Source organism: Vipera ursinii, assembly GCF_947247035.1.
Source record: "Vipera ursinii genome assembly, chromosome: 4".
In the NCBI taxonomy this organism is placed as follows: Eukaryota; Metazoa; Chordata; class Lepidosauria; order Squamata; family Viperidae; genus Vipera; species Vipera ursinii.
The window spans coordinates 57,331,949-57,353,740 of NC_139514.1; the positions used below are offsets into that span (position 1 = coordinate 57,331,949).

Genomic DNA, 21,792 nt, shown 5'->3' on the forward strand with positions numbered 1-21,792 from the left:
ACTTTTTCAGTTATGCAATAACAAAGTAAAATCTACTCAAAATCAGGACAGTTCCAAATCGAATTCCTTATGGCGAGACAGTTAATATAATAACAAAGTTGTTAATTTTGATGACAGATGCTGACATCAAGTCTTTGCAAAATTCATGATGTTTCACAGAGAATTCCACGCTGTACAGTATACATAACAATAAACATTGATGGCTTTACATCTATCTCTACAGTTTTTTGTTTTGTAAATCCCCTTATTTTGAGAGAAAAAAATCCTGGTTTAAAAGAGGCATTTAGCCAGTTAAAATACCAGAGCTGTCCATTTTTTTGATTCAGTATACCAAGGATAACTTTTGAGTATTTCAGTTATTTTGTAGGGTATCAAAAATATACCCTACAAAAATGTACTCTCAGAGCACTATATGAAATGACTATTTTGTTACATGTTTCTCATAACAATACAATGTGTTTTCATACAAATACAGTGCTTTCAAGTAACATGCACAATGTGTAGAAAAACTAAAAGTAACATTTTTATGATTTAATTTAAATATCTCAGAAGAGGAAAGCAAATACATAAATACAAAAACATTTAGTAAATACACGCACATACACTAAAAGGAAATACATCAGGAAAAAATTAGTTAAGTCATGAGGCAAGATGTGAACATGCTGATTTTATAGTTATATGGTATTAAGTAAAAACAAATACACAAAACTCTTCACCTGTAATTTCTGTGGTGTCAAGCACCAAGAATGTATTTGTTGCTGTACCGGAGGAGGATGTGACACTGTGTGGCCACTGCTCCAAGCCTCTAAAGTGTTCTAAAAACAATTAATAACAATAACAACAATAATAAGAGCACTGGTAGTAGAGTATCTAAAATTCAAATTATATCAGTGGTGCTCACTACAAATCGATTCTTAAAGAAACAGTAAAATACTGCTAAATACAATAACATATTAGTTAATAGAATAATGTGAGATAATGCAAAAAAACCAACCAATTATGATGAATAATTAAATAAAACCAAATGATATATATTTCAAAGTTCACCAAAATTCATCTTAGTTTCTGCGATACCATCCATGTGATGATTCAGCATTCTAAATATAAGCAAAGATGATAGAAAAAATGGCCCTTTTCATACCCTCTGCTATGGTACTATTATAGCTATTGTAATGGTGAACTACTCTTACACCAATGTCACAGTTGTGAATACTATAACTATTATAAAGACCTATCTTGGTAATGGCCTAATTCTTCTGAAGGGCTGATTCTTGAAACTAATTGGGGCTCTCATATGAGTATATATACCTTGGTTGGACTAGATGGTCTTTTCCTCTTGGCTGGACTGGACAGGTCATCTACATGGCTAGAAGGAATCATGTGTAGTGGCAACTGCTGTGAAATAGGTGTCTGACTGAGGCCTAGTACAGGTTCAGTATTTTGATGAGGTTTACAAGCCTAGGAATCAGAGGGAGAGAAAATATGGTTCTATTCATTTTAAATTGTTCCTTGAATAATATCTTTTACCAGGTGTACATTTTAAAAAGGGCTGTGAATTTACTCTGAACTTATTTACTGGAAATCAATTTCATAGTATCAGAGAAGTAGTGTGTACCTTTCATGGGTTTGTTTTCAAAACAGACAGACAAAAAACTGCTGCAAATTCTATGTGGGATGATATCTTTGTGATAATTATGAAATCCACAAAGGTTCTAAAATGGTACCCCCATATTTCTTCCATGACAGGGAGGTTTTTTTTAATCTCCCTCTGCTATTAAGTCTTATTACCAGTGAAAACTAACTCTGTGCTACAGCAAAATAATTTTGACTACTACGATTGATTGAAAAGAACCCTTAAAAAGCTGGGCACCTGCAGAACATAACCCAACTTCTCACCTGTTGTGTTGTGTTCATGGCACCCTGCCTGGAGGTAAGCTCTGCGGGGATTGGTAGGCTCCATGCCTCCTCAATACTAGGAAGTAATTTAGTTTTATTCTGTAGACTACCTTGTGGAAGGTTACACAACTGAGCCTAGGAAAAATTATGTAAAAAGTGAATTTAACACAAGCCTAATTTAGTAAGATCAAGTCCATGAAATTTTTCCTAAATTCTGTACTCTGTTATGTCTTAGAAAGGATCAATTTTAAATCTGGGACTTCAGAGAAATGCTAAGGATAAAGAGGGTAACCAGATATAAACCTTTGTGAGAATTGGAACAAAACTGAGCTCTGATTTCAGTGGTCTCATTAATCCTTTGGTTCTGAAGTTGCTAACAAGAGCAAAAGATAGTGTGTGTATACTCTTACTAAATGCTATGATAACTTAAAATGTAGACAACACAAAATATGCATAAATTATATCAAGATACAAAAAAAGAATACTTAAGAATAGAGAACCACTTAAAATGAAAAATCAAATGAAACTGCAAGCTATGGCATGTCCTGAATGCATATGGAAACAGACTGTGAAGCTCATGAAACAATCACATATAATATGTCTGTATCCCTTATTTTCCTCCTCCTTTCTAACCTTGATGTTATGGCTAAATAGATCCCTATTTTAAGACCACGTTTTTACCTGTAAATACTTTATTCGTGCTGCAAGCGCAGAGGTATTACTACAGTTTTTGCTTCTGGTTGCATTTAAGTAGCATTTAATGGCATCCTGAGACTGATTGCAGGATTCATAGAGGGTGCCAAGATCCATCCAGGCTGCAGCATGGCCATGGTCCAATTGTACAGCACAGATATAGGCCTGTAATGCATCCATAGGCTGATTCTGTTGTTGATACAGCACGCTAAAAAGACAAATGCTCAATTCTAAATAAAATAATATCCAAAGTTTCATCATTTGTCTCAGCTTGTACTTAAAGAAGTGATAAGTCATAATTCTGTAGAACAATAAAGCTGTCAAACCTCAATTTACTATAATGGAATGTTTGGAAGTGCTTCAAATATCTTTTTAAACAAGAAGTTGTATTGTGCAGTACTTAGTAAATTTTGCCTACCAGTTAGCCTTAACATTAACTTTGAGAATATATATATCTTAGATGTGAAGTAATAATAATAATCATAATAATAATATTGGAAGGGACCTTGGAGGTCCAGTCTCTTCTTAAAAACTTCCAGTGTTGGAGCATTCACCACTTCCACTGGTTAGTTGTTCTAACTGTCCAGATGTTTCTCCTTAGTTCTAGGTTGCTTCTCTCCTTGACTAGTTTCCATCCATTTCCATCCAAGTATATCTAGCATAAGACATTCTAATAACTTTATATTTCATAAAAACTATTCTAAGATACTTATAGGATAAAACATCTATTAAAAGCCATATTGCTGAATTATATTAAATTTTGTTTTATTACATAATAACAATAATGAGGAGGAGGAGGAGGAGGAGTTGGAAAGGACCTTGGAGGTCATCTAGTCCAACCCACTGCTCAGGCAGGAAACCCTATACCATTTCAGACAAATGGCTGTCCAGTCTCTTCTTAAAAACTTCCAGTATTGGAGCATTCACCAGTTCCACTGATTAATTGTTCTAACTGTCAGGAAATTTCTCCTTAGTTCTAGGTTGCTTCTCTCTTTGATTAGTTTCCATCCATTGCTTCTTGTCCTGCCTTCAGATGTTTCTCTCATAATCTCTTACCCTATAGAACACCATGTGTCTGCACTTGCTTCTGATTTATCAATAGATTGCCTATAAGAAATAAAGGCATCCTGAACTTTCCCAATACTTGAATAGCACCTGAAAGAAAAGATGGATAAAAAGAAATAGAGAGGCTGATTTTATAATTGTTTGCTTTTAATATTGCATGGATTAATTACAATTCATGTATTCTTACAATTTGCTATCTGGTTCAATTTATCTTATCAATTTCATCAGAATCAATTTCACCAGAAACTTGCAACCATCAAAAAATATCTATGAAATACAAATGGCAATTGCATGCATCATTCATAGGTTATCTATTTATAATAACTGCTAATATTACATAATAAATGGAGAACCAGTACAGAAGGAAATATGAACTGAAAACAACCAATATTTGATGTGGAAAATCTGTCTTTTATTTCTCTTCCTCCAAACTAAATTAAAGAAATTAGTTCCAGACCTCATAACTAAGGCTACACAAAATTAATTTAAAATATAGAATTCAGTGATATTATTTTAGAATACAATTAATCATTAATATTGGAATAGAATATAAACCGTCAGGAGTATTTTCATACATTTTGCAGACTATTAAGCAAATAAAATAATAAAATTTCAGATTTATTTGCACTTAATACAGCAAGACAGATAGTCCTTGACTTATAACTCCAATAGAGACTGGAAAATTCTTCATTAAGTGGAGTTGTCATTACACCTTATTAAGTGGAGAGGCATCACATCCAATTTTATTATTTTTTGCTGCAATCATTAAGACATCATGTGACCTCAACCTACAACCTTCCTAATGGATTTCCCAATGACTCTGCTTGTTGGAAGCTGGTTGGGGAAGTCGCAAATGGCAGTCCCAGATACTACAACAGCCATAGATGCATGATGGTTGGCAAGCCCCTGAATCCCAGTCACATGACCATGGGGCCATTGCAACAGACCTAAGGGCAAGGACCAAACTTTAATTTGCTTTGTTTTAGGATCGTGGCAACTTCAGACAGTTGCTAAATGAAAGGCCGTATGTTGAGGACTATCTCTACATAAGCACACGAAGACTGTCAGAAACTAGCAATGAAAAATTGAAGAAAACAGACTCTTTACTGAACTATTTTATAGTCATCAAATATGAATCAGCTATTCCTTGCTACTGAGCATACAAGCTATGATAATAAAGGTTTTGAAGTTTTGAAAATATCTGGAGGATTGCAGAATACTTGTTTTATCATTCACTATTCAAAGTGACAAAAAAGCTGGAAGAAGAAATTCAAAACATAAATCAGTGCTTTCTTATTTTTGCAGCCTAAATAATATACAAGAACAAGAAAGTAGCTTAGCAAGTCTCGAGTATGAATTGCCACGACTATATAATTGCCATTATTTGACTTAAAATTTGGAAGCTTCACAAATTTACAGGATGACAATAGATCAAATAGCAAAAGAGCAGCACTTGAGACAGATTCAAAAACAAGATCACATAAACTTCTCTTCAAGTAGCCACATGTAGTTTTGCTAATGGTTTCATCTCTATAGTTATTCTGAACAATCCGAGGCTTATTACAAAAAATGATAAATACTGAACATTTTCCTACAAAATAATTGTCTTCAAACAAACCACAGATAGGCTTGGTTAACATTCATTTCTTCACTAACTGTTCAAAGTTATGACAGTCTTGAATGAGGAGATTTACAGCTGGTCCTCAAAGTTGCAGCTATTGCACCATCCCTGGGATCACATGATCACAATTCATGGCAACTGGCTTGCTGTTACAACAGCTGCAGAGTCCTGCAGTCACGTGACCACCATTTGCAACCTTCACTGCTGGCTTCCAACAAGCAAAATCAATGGGGGACTTGGTAGGAGGTCACAAATGGGAATAATGTGATTGTGGAACACTGTGACTGCATGGGATTCACCTAAAGTCACACATAAAATTACCACTGTAGGTCTATGCAGTCACATGATGCCACACTTTACTATTGCAAAAATTAGCAACAGATTCTCTGGACCCAATTACCATTAATTAACCAACTGTGGTGTCCCTGTGAGTTTTACTCCACTAGTCATAGCTGAGTTTAGGGGATGGACTTATCTGTTTCTTTAAGCCATTGAGTCAGCACTGTCTGAAGACCAGCAGGACATCATGTCGCAATGCAGAGCACATGGCAAAACACAGAATGTTTTGAAGTGGGACCTATTAATCTACTGCATTTACATGCTTCTGAACTGTTAGGTTGGCAGGAGCTGAGGCAAGTGATGGAAGCTCATGCCATCAGCGGTGGCAGGACTCGAACAGCCAGAGCATAGACCTTCTCTGGCATCTTTTAAGCCACTGAACCACCATGCCTCAATGAGTAATTCTATAAAATGTAGTAATTGTATAAAATAACATTACTCTATTATATAAATCAGGCACTTGCTTCTTTTACCTATATATTTGCTGAACCATAAACTTTGTTATCATAATTCATTCTTACCGTCCAAGGAAATACCAAGATTGGCCAGAGTTTGGATCTGCCTCTAGAGACTTTTGGAGACACTGAATAGCATAGTTTTCCTTGGTGGCTTTATCTCCTAATTGATCCACTGTATGATGCATCCAGCCTAAGAAAAGAAACATGTATATATTATTTGGTGTTTATGTTCTAGAATGAACCAGATTATTTATTGTGTATAACCTTCCAATAAATAATTTAGATATTTACTTTACCAATCCAACAGAAAACAAGCACTATAAAAGATAACTAATTAGCAGACAAAAACACAGTCTGCTTAAATCTGAGCATCTTTACCAGTGAACCACTGCAGGTTTTCTTACAATTCTCTCGTTTTCATTTGCTTTATCAGAACAAATGGAAACTAAAACAATTATTCAATACAAACTCTCCTCTATGAGAGTTTATGTGTAAGCAAGAGAGAAACGCAATATACAATTAGGGAAATATAAATAATCATAAATGTAACATTAAAAAAAAGAATGAGTATATCATTGTAAGTTTTAACCAGCCACTAAAAGGTAAAATATAGAAAAAGATACAGAATAGATACAGAGATCCTGAATTCATTACAATAATCTATATCAGAGAAAGGAAACATTTTTATTAGTAGGAGACTTAATGTTAGACTACCTGTAAAGGAAATCCATTTTTGTATTTAGGATTAAACTAACATGGGTTAGAGGCTGATGATGTGCTTTAAGTCAGGGGTCCCAACCCCTGGTCCATGGACTGGTACTGGGCCGCAGCATGCCAGCAATTGGTCCGCAGAAACGAGCAAAGCCCCATCTGTGGGATGCAGGCAGCACACAAAACCACGCACCTTCTAGTCTGCAGAAAAACCTCTCTCCATGGAACCGGTCCCTGGTGCCCAAAAGGTTGGGGACCGCTGCTTTAGGTTACTAAGCTTTATTTGGGTGCAGCTGCTACAGCTGAAGCAATTCCTATATAATACCTGTCCCTTTTTTTTAAAGGGCTTGGCTCTTCCTAGAAAACAGTTAAGACTCAGTTCCCAGTAGCAAAACCAGGAAACTGTAGTTGTTTCTATAGCAGCACTGATAGCTGATTTCATAGAATGCAAATACATTGCTACTTTTGGATAAAAATGTATTTTAGATACTAGTATATTTTATAAAGGGACGCGGTGGCTCAGTGGGTTAGGACGCTGAGCTCGTCGATCAGAAGATCGGCAGTTTGGCGGGTCGAATTCTGAGTGCTGCATAACAGAGCAGAGTGAGCACCTGTTACTCGTCCCAGCTTCTGCCAACCTAGCAGTTCGAAAGCACGTAAAAATGCAAGTAGAAAAATAGGAAAAAATGGGTTTGGGGTGGGAGGGATTTGGGGATATATTGTAAAATTTTGTTTTTGTAAAACTCTTTAATAAAAAAAAGCACCTAAAAATGCAAGTAGAAAAATAGGGACCACTACGGTGGGAAGGTAACAGCGCTCCATGCTCCTTTGGCGTCTAGTCATGCCGGCCATATGACTACAGAGACATCCTCGGACAAGCGCTGGCTCTTCGGCATTGAAATGGAAATGAGCACCGGCCGCTAGAGTTGGAAACGACTAGCATGCATGTGCAGGGGAACCTTTACCTTTATATTTTATAAAGTTCTATATAATTCTTTTTCTATATTTTTTATATAATCAATATCAACCTGTAATTGTACCATAGGACAAAAAAAAACACTAAAGCATAATTGCAACAAGGTATTGAAAGTAAAAAAACAACCATTTATTTACTTTGGATATTAATATCATTCTGAAAGTTTCACTGAAAAAAGAGCTATTTGAAGAAAAAAGATGACTAATGCAAAAATATCAAGTATTTTTCTATTGAAAAATTAAAATCTAAAATTGAATTTTTTGAGAACTGGATGCATTACAATGTCCTGCAAACCAAGGAATGTTAAACAGACCCTTACATTTCTTCATGTATACTTACCTAACTGTTGTAACACAGTTGCTTTCACTTGTGCAGGAAGATTTTCAGACTGCAAAAGTTGTTCATATTCCTTCTTTGCCAAATGATATTTTCTCTAAAAAGGAGAATGAGATGTTATTTTAAACTGGAAGCTGGATTGACATTGCATACATACATATGAATGTTAATGGCAACTAACACATTGCAGCAGAATACTATGCTTATGATGAAGAAATTATTTAAAGAACCAAATTCAAATACAATATTTGAATCTGGTGAATCCTGATCTATCAGCTTACTATTAATTAAATGTAAACTATTCAAATTCTACTATATTACTAATGCTCTACTCAGGTGGTGATGACAATGTCTATTTAATGAATTTAGACTGCCCATGTGCAAATCCAAAATAAATTACTGAAGAACCAACATAAATTGATGGAATAAACACAATCCGTTAAATTAAACAAAAGCTAATTATATTCAAAATTTCCTCAATGTTTAACACTGTCATTTTTCGATTCTCAATTTCTATGCTTCTCATTAGATTAAATCTCTTACAGGGTATGTAAAGGTCAATGGAAAAGATGTGGAACGAGTGAGGAGATCCTTAATCAACCAGGGTTTTAAAACAGAGCAAATACTGTCAAGCAACTAGAACATCTGCCTTTTCAATTCAAACATACTGGGTTGGATCCAGGGCTGCTGCTCCACAAATGGAAGAGCCTCTTCCGTTCCCAGAAGTGAGTTGGATCCAGTGGATGCTCCTCCTCAACTGGATGCTTCTGCAGGTGGAAGAGGGGGAAACAATTTTCACTGATTTCCCCTTCCCCCTGCAGCCCTCACTGCTATGTCAAACACATGCAAAAGTGGCCCCCAACCATCTAGAACAGATTTCTGAGGGCATACAGGCTGTAGCGAGAGGGGAAAATAAGCAAAAATAATTTCTTTCCCTCACCCCTCAACTGAGGGATCTGTTCAGTTCTGCCCCATAAAATTCTGTAAAGAGATCTTTTACTTAATATGTGACTAACACTAGGCCCAACTAAGCTGGTCAATTATTGCAGCTACCTGGATCTGTGAAATATCATCTTGTATTATTTACTTAGATTTATTATGGCTATCCACTCCAAAAGATCTAAGTGGCTTATAGTATTGAAATATACAGTTAAATCGGTTTAAAGAATAACAAAATCTAATACCCCAAACTTTAAAAAACCCAATCATAATAAAAAGAACACATAGGGGCTCCACAAACACATTAGCTTCAGGCCTGAGAACAGATTAGTTCTTAAGGGCCTTCCAGAACCTCAGGAGAGTAGACACCTTACATATTTCCGGGGCCGGGCAGGGGGGGGGATGTAGTTCCAGGGATGGAAATAGAAAATGCCTGCTTCTAAAGTCCCTCAAGATGGCAAAACTTAATTGGGGGATTGGACCACACCCACTCTGACAAAATCTGCCCAAATATACCAAGTGGGTAGAAAATAGCTATGTATGAAAATATAATATAGCTAATCAATAAGATGTGAACAAATGGACAAATATTTGAGAGAATAATTATCATTATGTTTAACTGTAATCTCAACTGTAATCTTAATGTAGGATGTGTGCGTATGTGTTATTATTTCATATACCAAATTATATAAAGGGTATGCTTTCAATTCCAACACTATATGGATTTATCAGAAAACAGAAATGGAACTCAATATTATTGAGTTTTTTTAAACATAATATATTCAAACATTGTAATAAATCATTATCCAGGCTGTTTAATTAAGAGTTCAAAAATATTTACTACATTAGTATCATTGATCAGATCAATAAAGATATAAGTGATTTGAATATCCTCTGAAAATGCACATTTTGTACATGTCATTTGAATACATTCTAATTTAAGGATTTCCTATCTTCCTACATTACATACTTTACATTTGTACATTTTGACTGTTCAATAAATAAATTTCTTTGGAAATGTAAAGTAGTATCAACAATGCTACATCCAATAAGCCAGTAACAAATAACAATGATCACATAGCAAAATTAAGGACCATAAAGAACTAGAAATTCTTTTAAAAGTCCAAAAAAGTTTTCTTAAGTTCTTAAGAATAGCCTAATTTTAATATATTTGTTTCTGGTTTACAAAAATGTAAAAAAATAAGTTTGATCTGTTACAAATAAAAATACAAATGAAGTTATAACTATTTGTAAAAAGAAAAAAATGTATGTCTTTTTACTGGTTTGCCTCTTATAACTACTGTATGTAATTTTTTGAATTAATGTGGAAGAGCTTGATTAGAAAATATAGTTCCATTGACATATTCCAAATTGTTATATTTAATATCCAAAAGGTATTACATACTTACCTGGGTTTCATATAAATGGGCAACATGAAATCGAACTGTAAAAGTACAGAAATGAAAATATTAGGAATAGCAGATTCAACGTAAGTATTGCATATATTGCTGTGTATTCAGGGAAGAAAAGGACATGTACAGAAGCAGAGAATATAGTTCCATCCTTCCAGAAAAAGATGTATCAAAAGAATTTTACCCACAACAGCTACAACAAATTTGAGTTGTGCATGCATATAAAGAAAATATGCAGGTCTAGGGAATTATTTATTTACTTACATACTGTGCCTTTGGGTTCCCAGACTAGTCTCTCAAATTTTCTTGACAAGATTTTCAGAATATTTTTTTTATTAGGGCAAAGGAAATAGCCAGCAAATGGGTTCTGTTTCAATTCAACTTAAATATATTTATTTATTTTATTTATTTATTTTAATTCCATTTATATCCCGCCCTTCTCCGAAGACTCAGGGCGGCTTACAAGCTTAGCAGTAGCCTTCATTCAATGTATATGCCTGCTTATTAGGGCTTTCGCCCCCCCCCCAAGCGGCATTATTACAAAGTCAGCTTAATTGCCCCCAACAATCTGGGTCCTGAATAGCTTTTTGGGCTACAAAGAAAACATCCTTTGTTCAATTCTCCAAAATACCAATTTTATACAATGTTATTTACTGGTTTCAGGAACAAAGTATTTTTGAAGTGTCTGATCATTCAATGAATGTTCAAAGCAATTTATAATAAACCATAAAAAGCTAGATGTAGCAAGAAATTAAACATACATTTGGGAAGACATCAAGTGTTTTAGAATCCTGGGTTATCATTTCCCAACTGACTCTTAATTCAAATAACAACTCCTTCATGATAGAAACTTATTTTGACACAAGCTTCATCTTTTGTACATCTTCTTATTGTAAAAGAAGAGGCTATATCTGAAGCATTGAATAAGATGCTTAGCAAGGTAAAGTGATTTTGGCTTTCTGGCATACATTTTTAATTGTGTTACAATTTAGCCTAACCATGTAAGGGCCAAATATTAATTTAATTCATATCACAGGCAACTATAATAGTTGAAAAAAATCATTAGGGTGAGTATGAAGAAACAAATCCTGGTATTACCGAGCATTACGCTAGTTCTTTTCCCAAATAATAGTAAAGTTATTTAAATGCAAAAGGATTTTAAAAATGGCTGTAAGTGCAATTATCAATATATGACCCCATCTCTTAGAACATAAATATACATTATATTCTGTATTTCAGGTATCATTCATATTTATAAATCACAATGGTTTTTTTTCCTGAAGAAAATTCACCTTTTCAAGATTTTTAATGAAGGAAATTTGTTTTTCTCATAATTTAATCCTGCTACATTGCTGGCAGTACTACAGTTTTTATCTTAAACAAGAATTTTGTGGCACTTAAAATTTAAAAAAAAGACTACAGAATATGCCAATGTGATGAAACCAGAACAAGCCACCATATCTCAAAACATTATTTCCTTTCCAATATTTTAAAAATTGAGGGTGAAGGTTTGTTCTCCAAGCTTGTGGGTTGGTTTCCAAACGTTTCGTTACCAGGCTATGTAACATCTTCAGTGGAATTATTCAGAGAATTTTAAAAATTCAAACTGCTTCAGAAGAAAACATTATCCCACACCTGTGTTTTTAAGCAGTTTAAGGAACATACAGTAGTGGTTTTCTTATAAGATGCAACTTTGGCCCATAAAAGGCGGGAGGAGGGTAAAAAAGAGAAAAGGAATCTTTTTTGGTGGGCAGAGAATATAGTTAACTGAGCCCAGCACAGGTAGTCCTTGGTTAACGATGATAATTGGGACCACAATTTCCACAACTGATGTGCTCATAAGGTGTGATGTAAGGTAATGTAATTGTTTACAGACAGCAATTCCAGCAGTCCCTCTTGTTAATCGAATCCCATCGGTGTTCAGGTAAACATCCACCTCAATCCACAGCATTCCTGGCTTGGCCTTTTCCAATTTCGACCTCTCTAAGAAAAGAGACCACCTCCTCTTGAACTCCTCTTACACGCCCATCTCCCCATCTCTGCCCTTTTGGCTGCCCACCTACCCATTACTCTCACTGACTGGCCAGCCTGCTTCCATCACAACCTCCACTGCTATACTGGCTGGGGCCTTTTTTTGTGTGCTGCCTTCTTTCGCACTGGGATTATCTTGGACCCTGCCCAGGGCCTCCACTGACGGCCCATCCAACGACTCTGTTCTCACCCCACCCAGGGCTTCTGTTTGTAAATGAACCTTGCCATATGAAAGAAGGCCCCGGCTATGCCAGCACAACAGAAGATCCTTCTTTCACAAAAGCACCTTATTTCAGGATAGGCCCTGGTGGGGCATGAGAGAAGCCCTGGCTGCACTTTCACAAAAGGCAGTGTGAAAGAAGACTCTGGCCAATACAGAAGACTGGTATGGAAGATGGTCTGCGCATCACAGCAGACTAGATGGACAGCAGGGGTGGTGGATAAGTGGGTAGCCAAAAGATGGTCATAAATGCAGATGGGCCTCAGTTGGCATGGCTTTTGTTCACATGATCACAGGGGCATTGGAACAGTTGGAACTTCAAGGACCAGTCTCATTCAGTGCCATACTTTGAATATATATATAAAGAATCAGTAAATAAATATATGGTACTTTTAATGAATAAATAAATTTTCCTATCCAGCTACCTTGAAAGCATAATGTAAGTTTTGAAAGTTCAAAAAAATAACCAATGAGAAGAGAGAAGGAAGGGAAAACAGGAACCCATTATAGACAAATGCTCTTTTTGTCCTGGTGGTACTGTTAGGCTTTAAAAATGTGCAACTAATGGTAAATATAATAGTAAAAAGGGATGAATATGAAGAAATGCAATTTTATTCAAAATATTAATTACAGGATGGGTTCTAAGAATTTTTTTATATGTATTTATATATCGCATTATACTCCACGTCAATCAAAAGACTTTTCTGCATGAAAAATTAATTAAAACAGCCACAGTGCAATTAAGGGATTTTTTAAATAATAATAAAGATTGTATAATAAATAACCCAATAAATCAGTACCAGTAACAAAAAGACGGGGAAAAATACCGTAAGTGATTCATGAATTCAATTGGAATGGTCTTTAAAAGAGTGAAGCTTCTAATATCCTCCTAAAATTCATCAGGGAGTCTAATATTAACTTAGGAAAATATTCCAAAGCACCAACATGACCAGGAAAAAACAGTGCCTCTTGTGCTTTAGCTTCCAGAAGAGTAAGGCCACCAGTATTAAAAAATTAAGCCAAAGCAGTCAAAGAACGGATGAGTTTTGAAGACAAGAAAGACTGGAGAAAATGATGTATTGCATTATACAAGTTCTGGGAAAAGTTTAAGAAGGGTGAGTGGATCTATTTAAGGAAGCATGAAGGTTGAAAGCAACTCAGGATACACAATCAAAAACCAAGAACAGTATGGGGTCAGTGCTACAGAAAGAAAATTTAATAGATAACTTATGCCGGATACAGAGAATAAATAGGAAATTCAAGTTAAGTTTGGAATTGGGCAAATGAAGTAAAGCTGTTAGAATATAATAGAATATTCTAGAATAGAATATTCTTCATTGGCCAAGTGTGATTGGACACACAAGGAATTTGTCTCTGGTACATAAGCTCTCAGTGCACATACAAACAACAAAGTAATATAATCATAAGATTAAGATACCAATAAGAGAAGCTAATAGGAAAAGTGAGAAGATAACAGTTATACAGCCACACTACATGGGTATGCAATCCCCTATAGCGGCATCCTGAGTTAAAACAGTTTATGTCCAGGATGTGAGGGATTTGTAGATATTTTCTCAATCCTCTGATTTGTGCAGTATACAGGTCCTCAGGTGAAGGCAGGCTGGTTGCAATTGTCTTTTTCTGTGCTCCTAACTATCAGTTGAAGTCTGTCTCTGTCCTGTTTTGATTCTTGTACCAAAGCAGAGAGTTACAGAAGCACAGATGACAGATTTAATAATTCCTCTGTAGAACTGTATCAGCAGCACCTTGGGCAGTCTGAGCTTTCTGAATTGACGCTTAAATAAAACTTTATAACTTTACAGTCCCTTTAAACAGCGAAGCTATCCTAGTAAATTTAGACTTTTCTCAGTCTAATCAAGTAATGGCGAACCTGTGTCCTGTGTGTCACAGATGACATGCCAACATCCCCCTCCATTCTTGCTCGTTTTTTTTGAGATTGCAGAAGTCACACGAGAATGCGGTGTGCTTTCATGCAACCTCCAGACCCTCTGGAAATCTACAGCCTCAACAGATGTGCAAGAATGAAGCATGTTTTCTTGCTGTTTTCAGAGGCTGTGAGGCTATGCAAGAGCATCTTCTGAAGTTACTTCCAGGCTGAAGGTCTCGTGTAACCTGGAGCTCAGACAGGCATTTTTTTCCTAAGTGGTAGCTGTGGTAGAATGTTTACTTGACAAAAGTATTGTATCAGGCAATCATTACAAACAGTAATGAATACTTTGGAAATGTAGACCAGGGGACATGCTCCCTTTGTTCCCTTTTACAAGCTCTTAACAAACTACTGTCTTTTCTATGTTTAATTGAAAGTGAGATTCACCATTGCTAAATGGCTGGCACTATTCTAAATCAGGTAGTATATGAAAAACACTCAAGGTAGGGGTCCTTTCAGCTATATGCAGCCATATCCCATTTACTTATAAATAAATGATGACACTGGTTTAATAAAGAATGCTTTTTCATTATTGTTGTTGTTATACCAATGTCTGTGTTTATTTCTCATTATAAGGAAAAAATTACCTAGGCAAAATTAAACAATGACCATTCATGAGAAATTGTTCAGAAGAATTATTTGTAATGTATTGGTCCAACATTTACAAAAAAGCTAATTACAAGACTTCTCTGTAAATGTAAAATACGGTTACAGGTATGTAGGTCTTGGCGTATTCGGGTCTTTTCCCGTGTAAGATTGATAGTGTCTTGGCGACATTTCGACGAGGTCCCACTCGTCATCTTCAGGCTGGTGTCTTCGGCTTTGTGCTTGTGCGAGCAAAGCGTGATCGGAGCTGCCGTCTCTCTATAAATATTGGTGGGGGGTGCTGGCTTTGTTGCTGTAAGCGGATTGGTTGGCTGTGTTGTTACATGTTGATTGGTTGATGGGGTTATTGTTTGTGGATCGACAAACCAAAATAATGATTGTCGCAGTTGCGACTACCACCTATGGACGGCCTGAGTTTGGGCTGATACAGGGCTGAGTTTGGGCTGATACACACACACACACACACACACACACACTTTAATGCCAGTTACAAGGTACTATACGAAATGTAAATCATCATACTAACCATAGAAATTCATTATAAGGATATGATACAGGACATAAAATGATTACATTAAATACAACCGTAATAAATGCTTAAAATACTTACTTTCAGCATTGGACAAAGTGCAAGGATTGCAGTCAATCAAAGCTAACTGAAAATGCTGCAAAATGATACAAAATAATTATTATTTCTCCTGATGAAAACTAATAATTTTTTAAAAATACTTGAAACATATTTTCATTGTAATAACTCAATGAATGAAAAACATTTGATAACACGATCATTAACATACAGTTAAATAACAGAATTGTGAATGGAAAGCCAATTAAATTTCTAAAAATATAAACAATGTTGCAAAAAATTCTAATTTGTGGTCAAGCAACTGATAATGATACTGTTAACAGAAAAATGATACATAATTTTGTAAATCTTCACTCCCATCAAACACATAAAGCATAATCACATAAGAATTTTAAATCGAAGATCACTAATGATCAATATAATCAAATAAAAACTCAAACTAGGTATTGGAAATAATACACTGGATCATAAAATCTGCTGTAGTTACAGCAATTTAAATGAACGTATATATAAAAACAAACTGTGTGTATACACATAAACTCACACAAACAAACAAATCTTACAAAAATATTGCTTATCCGTAAGTTGTTTGCCCTTTTAAAAAAATTCAAGAACCAGAATGCAATGTACTCTGAAGTGTTCCTCTTAAATCTATTGAAGTATAAATATATTTATGAAACCCTCCTGCAAAGAAAATATCACCAAGGGGTTTTTCATATTAAGATTTATGTTCATTTGCACAACAGAGTATTTTTTCCAACACATGCCAACATCAGAAGATATAGATATATAACTAAAAATAATGTAGCAATATATTATATAAAAAGGTAAAAGTTCCCCCGCACATGCATGCTAGTTGTTTCCAACTCTAGAGGCCGGTGCTCATCTCCGTTTCAAAGCCGAAGAGCCAGCGCTTGTCCGAGGACGTCTCCGTGGTCATGTGGCCGGCATGACTAGACGCCAAAGGCACACGGAACGCTGTTACCTTCCCACCGGAGTGGTCCCTATTTTTCTACTTGCATTTTTACGTGCTTTCGAACTGCTAGGTTGGCAGAAGCTGGGACAAGTAACAGGCGCTCACTGTGTTACGCGGCACTCGGGATTCGACCCGCCAAACTGCCGACCTTCTGATCGACAAGCTCAGCATCCTAACCCACTGAGCCACCACGTCCCTTAATATATTATATAGTCACTTCTAATTATTACTGTGCATCCATGAACAAATCTATGAATTTTGAACAATCCAGTATGTCTACCAAAGTTCATTCTGAGAAGTATTATTTTTTTAAAAATCAAAAATATGTAGAACAAACCTCCTTTATCTCCAAATGTCTATGGAGATTCTCAGTCATCCAGATCATGGTTGTCCCTAAGGTACTTTTTTCAAAGGCCACTGGACTTTTTGTTTTTCCCTGAAGATTTTTTTGCTTCTCGTCCAAGAAGTTTCTTCAGTTCTGACTGACCGGTAGAGAATAGAAGGATTTATATTCCTTGCAGGCATCTGGTCGTTAGCATTCTCTCTGAATGTTGAGGCTACTTGGAGGTTTTTATCTGTATCCTCATGATTACCTACATTGTGCAAAAGGGTGTGGAACTTTCAGTGTTTCCATGAAGGGTCCATACCCATTTGCATTTTTCACGTGGCCATGAGAGCACCGAGAAACCTCCAAGTGGCCTCAACAACTCTCAGAGAGAGGGCTAACAACCAGATGACTGCACGGAATATAAACCCTTCCATTCTCTACCATTCAGTCAGAACTGAAGAACTTAGATGAGAAGCAAAACATCTTCAAGGAAAAACAAAGAAAGTCCAGTTACCTATTGAAAAAGCATCTTTGGGTTTACCCCCAAATAAACTATTTATTATCTTCACCACAATAACTATCAACTCATCACATTAAACTTCCAGCTCTGAGCCAAACCAATGCTAGTAAATATCTGCATCTCATACAACTATGGAAGTACTGAAGCCAGGTATTACTGTATGAAAGTTAATATGCAGGAGAAGCCAGAGAACCAAATATTTCAAGGTAAAAATCCATCTAAAGAAATCCAAATCTGAAGAGGATTGTCTAAAAGTAATTAATCAGATAAAGTTCACAATAAAATGACCAATGTAATCTTTGCAAATAACTAAAAGTATAGTATTTGGTAACTACCGTGTTTCCCCCAAATTAAGACCTGGTCTTATATTTTTTTGCCTCCAAAAGAGGCACTAGGTCTTAATTTCAGAGAATTTCTTACCTTAGGACCACCACAGCCAGGCCTCCCACACCTTGGCATCTGTCACGCCGTTGCTTGACTTCTTCTGTGGCCGCTTGCCGCCATTTGCGGCCGGATGCCATGTGGCAGATTGCGCTGTTGCCGCTTCTCCCCATTTCTGCTGCTCGTGGCAGGACGCTGTGTGGCTCTTTGGGCCGTTTCCGCAACGGAAATGGCCTGAAGCGCAGTGTGGCCTCCTGCCGCGAGCAACAGAAGCGGCCCAAAGCACGCAACAGAAGAGACTCGAAGCACTGCACAAGCAGAAGAAGCGGCCCAAAGTGCCATGCGGCATCCTGCCAGGAGGAGCAGCAACAGCGCAATGTGCTACATGGTGGCCGGCCATGAGTAGCGGCAAGTGGCTGCAGATGTGCAACAGGTGTTGGGGTGTGGAAGGTCTGGCTGTGATGGTCCTACTGGTAAGGTAAGCAGGTGCAGGGCACGTGGGGCAGCTTCACCCACCCTAGCTTGATTTTTAGGGGTGTTCCTTGCCCCAAAACTAGGGCTTAGTTTTGGAGTAGGGCTTATATTAGGCCTCAAAAATCAAGCTAGGGCTTACTATCGTGCTGGGTTTAACTTTTGGGGAAACACGGTATCAATTATTAACTTACTTATATGCAAACAACAGTTTTCTTCATCACTACATATTTGAAAACTAGAACTGTCTTTTTCTTAAGTTTTGTTGGTATTTCTACAATGTTATGTCATCATGCCTCACAACACCAAGTCAAAATAACACTTAAGACTAGAACTAGATTTTTTTTAAAAAATCAAAGAAAAATATCAGGTTGTTTAAAATATTGAATGCTGGGGACTTCTGGTGGCGGCGCGGCACCGAAGACAGCCTTCCCGGGCTGCCCGCGGCTCAGCTGTGTGTTTTTTCGCCCGAAACAGCGCCGATCAGCTGTTCAGGCGAATTTGAAGCCCCCTCCTCGGGAGAAGAGGAGGGGGTGAGGCCCCAGGTAGGGGTCGAGTTCTCCGGGGCTGCCTGAGCTTGGTGCTTGGGCGGCTGAAGGATTGAACTCCCCCGAAGCCTGGGTTGCTCCCAGCTGGCCAGCGTCTCTGCTCCGAACTTCTTGGAGCAGAGCCAGGCGTCTGCGAACCATCCCTGCCTGAAGAAAGGACTATGGTTTAAAGGAGCAGGCAGAGTGGTACAAGAGGAAAAGGTGAAGAGGATTATTTTACTATACTCTCGAGCTTGTTGGACTTTTTAAACTTTAAGTGAAAGTGCGTCATAATTGAGGAGTAAAAGATGGCGGCTAAACCTCCCCCTAAAACTCTTCGGAGTGGTGGATCCTCGCCGGTGCAACAATCATCACTACAGGCGTTGCACCCTCCTGAAGTGCTGACATCGAAGGATTTGCGAGATGCTTTGGATAAACATGCCCAGGTACTTTTGGAATCAATTAATCAATCAATTGCTGATAAATTTGCACAGATGGAGGAGAAATTGGAGAAACTGGAGGAGAGAATGGAAGAGAGGATGGAACAGAAGTTCAGCTATGAAAAATTATGGGGGAAAACTCAAAAAGAATTGGAGAGTTGGGAAAAATTGCAATTGTCTTTGTTGGGACGGATTGCAGCAGTGAAAATGAATGTCCTGCCCAAATTTTTATTTTTATTTCAAATGATACCGATTCTTAAGAAAGATTCTAATTTGGAGGAATGGCAGCGTGGTATCAATAAATTTGTATGGGCAGGGAAAAAGCCACGAGTTAAACTTAAGATTATGCAGGATACTCGTGAGAGAGGTGGCCTTAAATTGCCTAATTTTAAATTATATTATGAAGCTGCTGCATTAGTAGGAATAAGTGACTGGATTAATTTGACGCAACGGAGGTTATTAAATCTTGAGGGCCATGATTTGTTGTTTGGCTGGCATGCATATTTGTTGTATGATAAGAAGGTAGATACTGTGTTTAGGATGCATATTTTAAGACAGGCATTGCTGAGAGTTTGGAAGAAGTATAGACATAAGTTAAGTTGCAAGATACCATTGTGGGCAATTCCAAAACACGCAATAGAAAATATACATGCTGGTTTCAAACATGATGTGACTACGTACAAGGAAATCCTAAGCTTGGAAAGAAATGTTTGGTGTTTGAAATCATATAGCCTCTTGCGAGAAGAGAAGGTTGTTCAAACTTGGTTTCAATATACTCAGTTACGGGCCAGGTGGAAAGAAGACCAGAAAAATGGATTTGCAATGACTGATGAAAACTTGATAAAACAAATTAGAAATCAGGGACCAGCACATATTAAACGGATATATCTTGCATTGATAGAGATTGACTCAGAAACAGAGCTTGTTAAGGATTGTATGATAAAATGGGCCCAAAACATTCAGGAAGTTATTACAATGGACACGTGGGAAAAGATTTGGGTGAGGAACGTAAAGTTTACTCAAGCTCAAAATCTAAGAGAGAACTTTTACAAAATGTTTTATAGATGGCATTTAGATCCTAAAAAGCTTGCAAGTATGTATCCGAATTACCAGCCTAAATGTTGGAGGTGCGGTGATGAAGATGCAACATATTTTCACATATGGTGGACATGTAAGAAGGTTAAGGCTTTTTGGATAAAAGTCTGGTGGAATATGCAGAAGATTTTTAAACGGAGGATAAAGTTTTGTCCGCAATTTTTTTTGTTGGGAATAATTGTTGACGCTACAGTTGTGGACTCCAAGTTGATGTTGAACTTAATTACGGCAGCAAGACTTTTGATAGGTCAATATTGGAAGAAAGAGGAACTGCCGACCATAGAAGAGTGGACTTTAAAGGTTTCCGACCTGGCAGAGATGGTGAAGATTTCGGCCTATTTGAAAGATCATTCGCAAGAACGTTATATTATGGAATGGAGAAAATGGGTTGAGTTTATCCAGAACAAGTATAGGGTTAAGAAGTTTTATGTAGCATTCGAATAAGTCTTCTTTCGTTTTTCTTCTTTTTCTATTTTAGTTTTTTATATATATTTAATATTGCTAAGGTTTGTTTTATCCTATATAAGCTAGAGAGTGATGGATTTTAGAATTTATAGTTGATAGTATATAGTTGTTTATGATTGTTTTTTTATATATATACCTTGTATTCAGCTCTGGGAAGTCGGGGGGGGAGGGGGGGAGGGGGGGAGGTAGGGGGGGAGGAGGGAGGGGGAAGGGGGTTTTTTTAAAGGAAAACTGTATCTTAAAACTTTTCAATAAAAAAAAAAAAATATTGAATGCTGTGATGTGCTGGAAGTGAAAGTTTATTTTAACAGGTCATTCAAAAAGTCAAGATTAAACACTTAATAATTTTTACATGTGTTTACCATAGGTAGAAAATCATAACTAAGTTCAAATCTTTGAAAAGGATAACTTATAATCTATAAACGAAGCCTGATCCTGGGAGTTGTCTTTTGTTCATATAATTAGAACACAGAAAGGCTTTCATAATCAAAGTGCTGTCAAACAGGCAGAAATATATCTGACAAGCAAGGTTAAAAATGAAGCTGCCATATGCACTGCTAAATCAACTCATTTATTCTCTAGAATTCTTCAAAATCAGAATCTATTCTTTTAAAGAAAGGAGGTTACGATGTATTTTTTCCAATATAGGCTACATAATCAAAACAGGAATCAACAGTATATGCAGGACAAAGACAACGCACTTCATCTGCATAAAATGAATACAGAAGGTTTGGTCTAAGGCAGAGGTGTCA

General features: G+C 36.7%; 1 protein-coding gene across 5 annotated transcripts in view; it reads right to left on the bottom strand.

Moving 5' to 3' along the window:
• The window catches only part of KDM6A (lysine demethylase 6A), a 167,951-nt gene that overhangs the window by 69,304 nt on the left and 76,855 nt on the right, over positions 1–21,792 (bottom strand). For 2 of the 5 annotated variants that reach the window (XM_083362452.1, XM_083362449.1), the window contains 10 exons: positions 15,862–15,916; positions 10,444–10,478; positions 8,764–8,862; positions 8,099–8,192; positions 6,136–6,262; positions 3,646–3,744; positions 2,578–2,797; positions 1,897–2,031; positions 1,309–1,458; positions 717–815 (listed from right to left, as the gene is read on the bottom strand). In XM_083362452.1, the coding sequence (XP_083218578.1) occupies positions 717–815; positions 1,309–1,458; positions 1,897–2,031; positions 2,578–2,797; positions 3,646–3,744; positions 6,136–6,262; positions 8,099–8,192; positions 8,764–8,862; positions 10,444–10,478; positions 15,862–15,916 (1,113 nt within the window). The remainder of the gene's footprint in view (positions 1–716; positions 816–1,308; positions 1,459–1,896; positions 2,032–2,577; positions 2,798–3,645; positions 3,745–6,135; positions 6,263–8,098; positions 8,193–8,763; positions 8,863–10,443; positions 10,479–15,861; positions 15,917–21,792) is intronic. The other 3 variants (XM_083362450.1, XM_083362451.1, XM_083362453.1) reach the window with 3 other exon arrangements.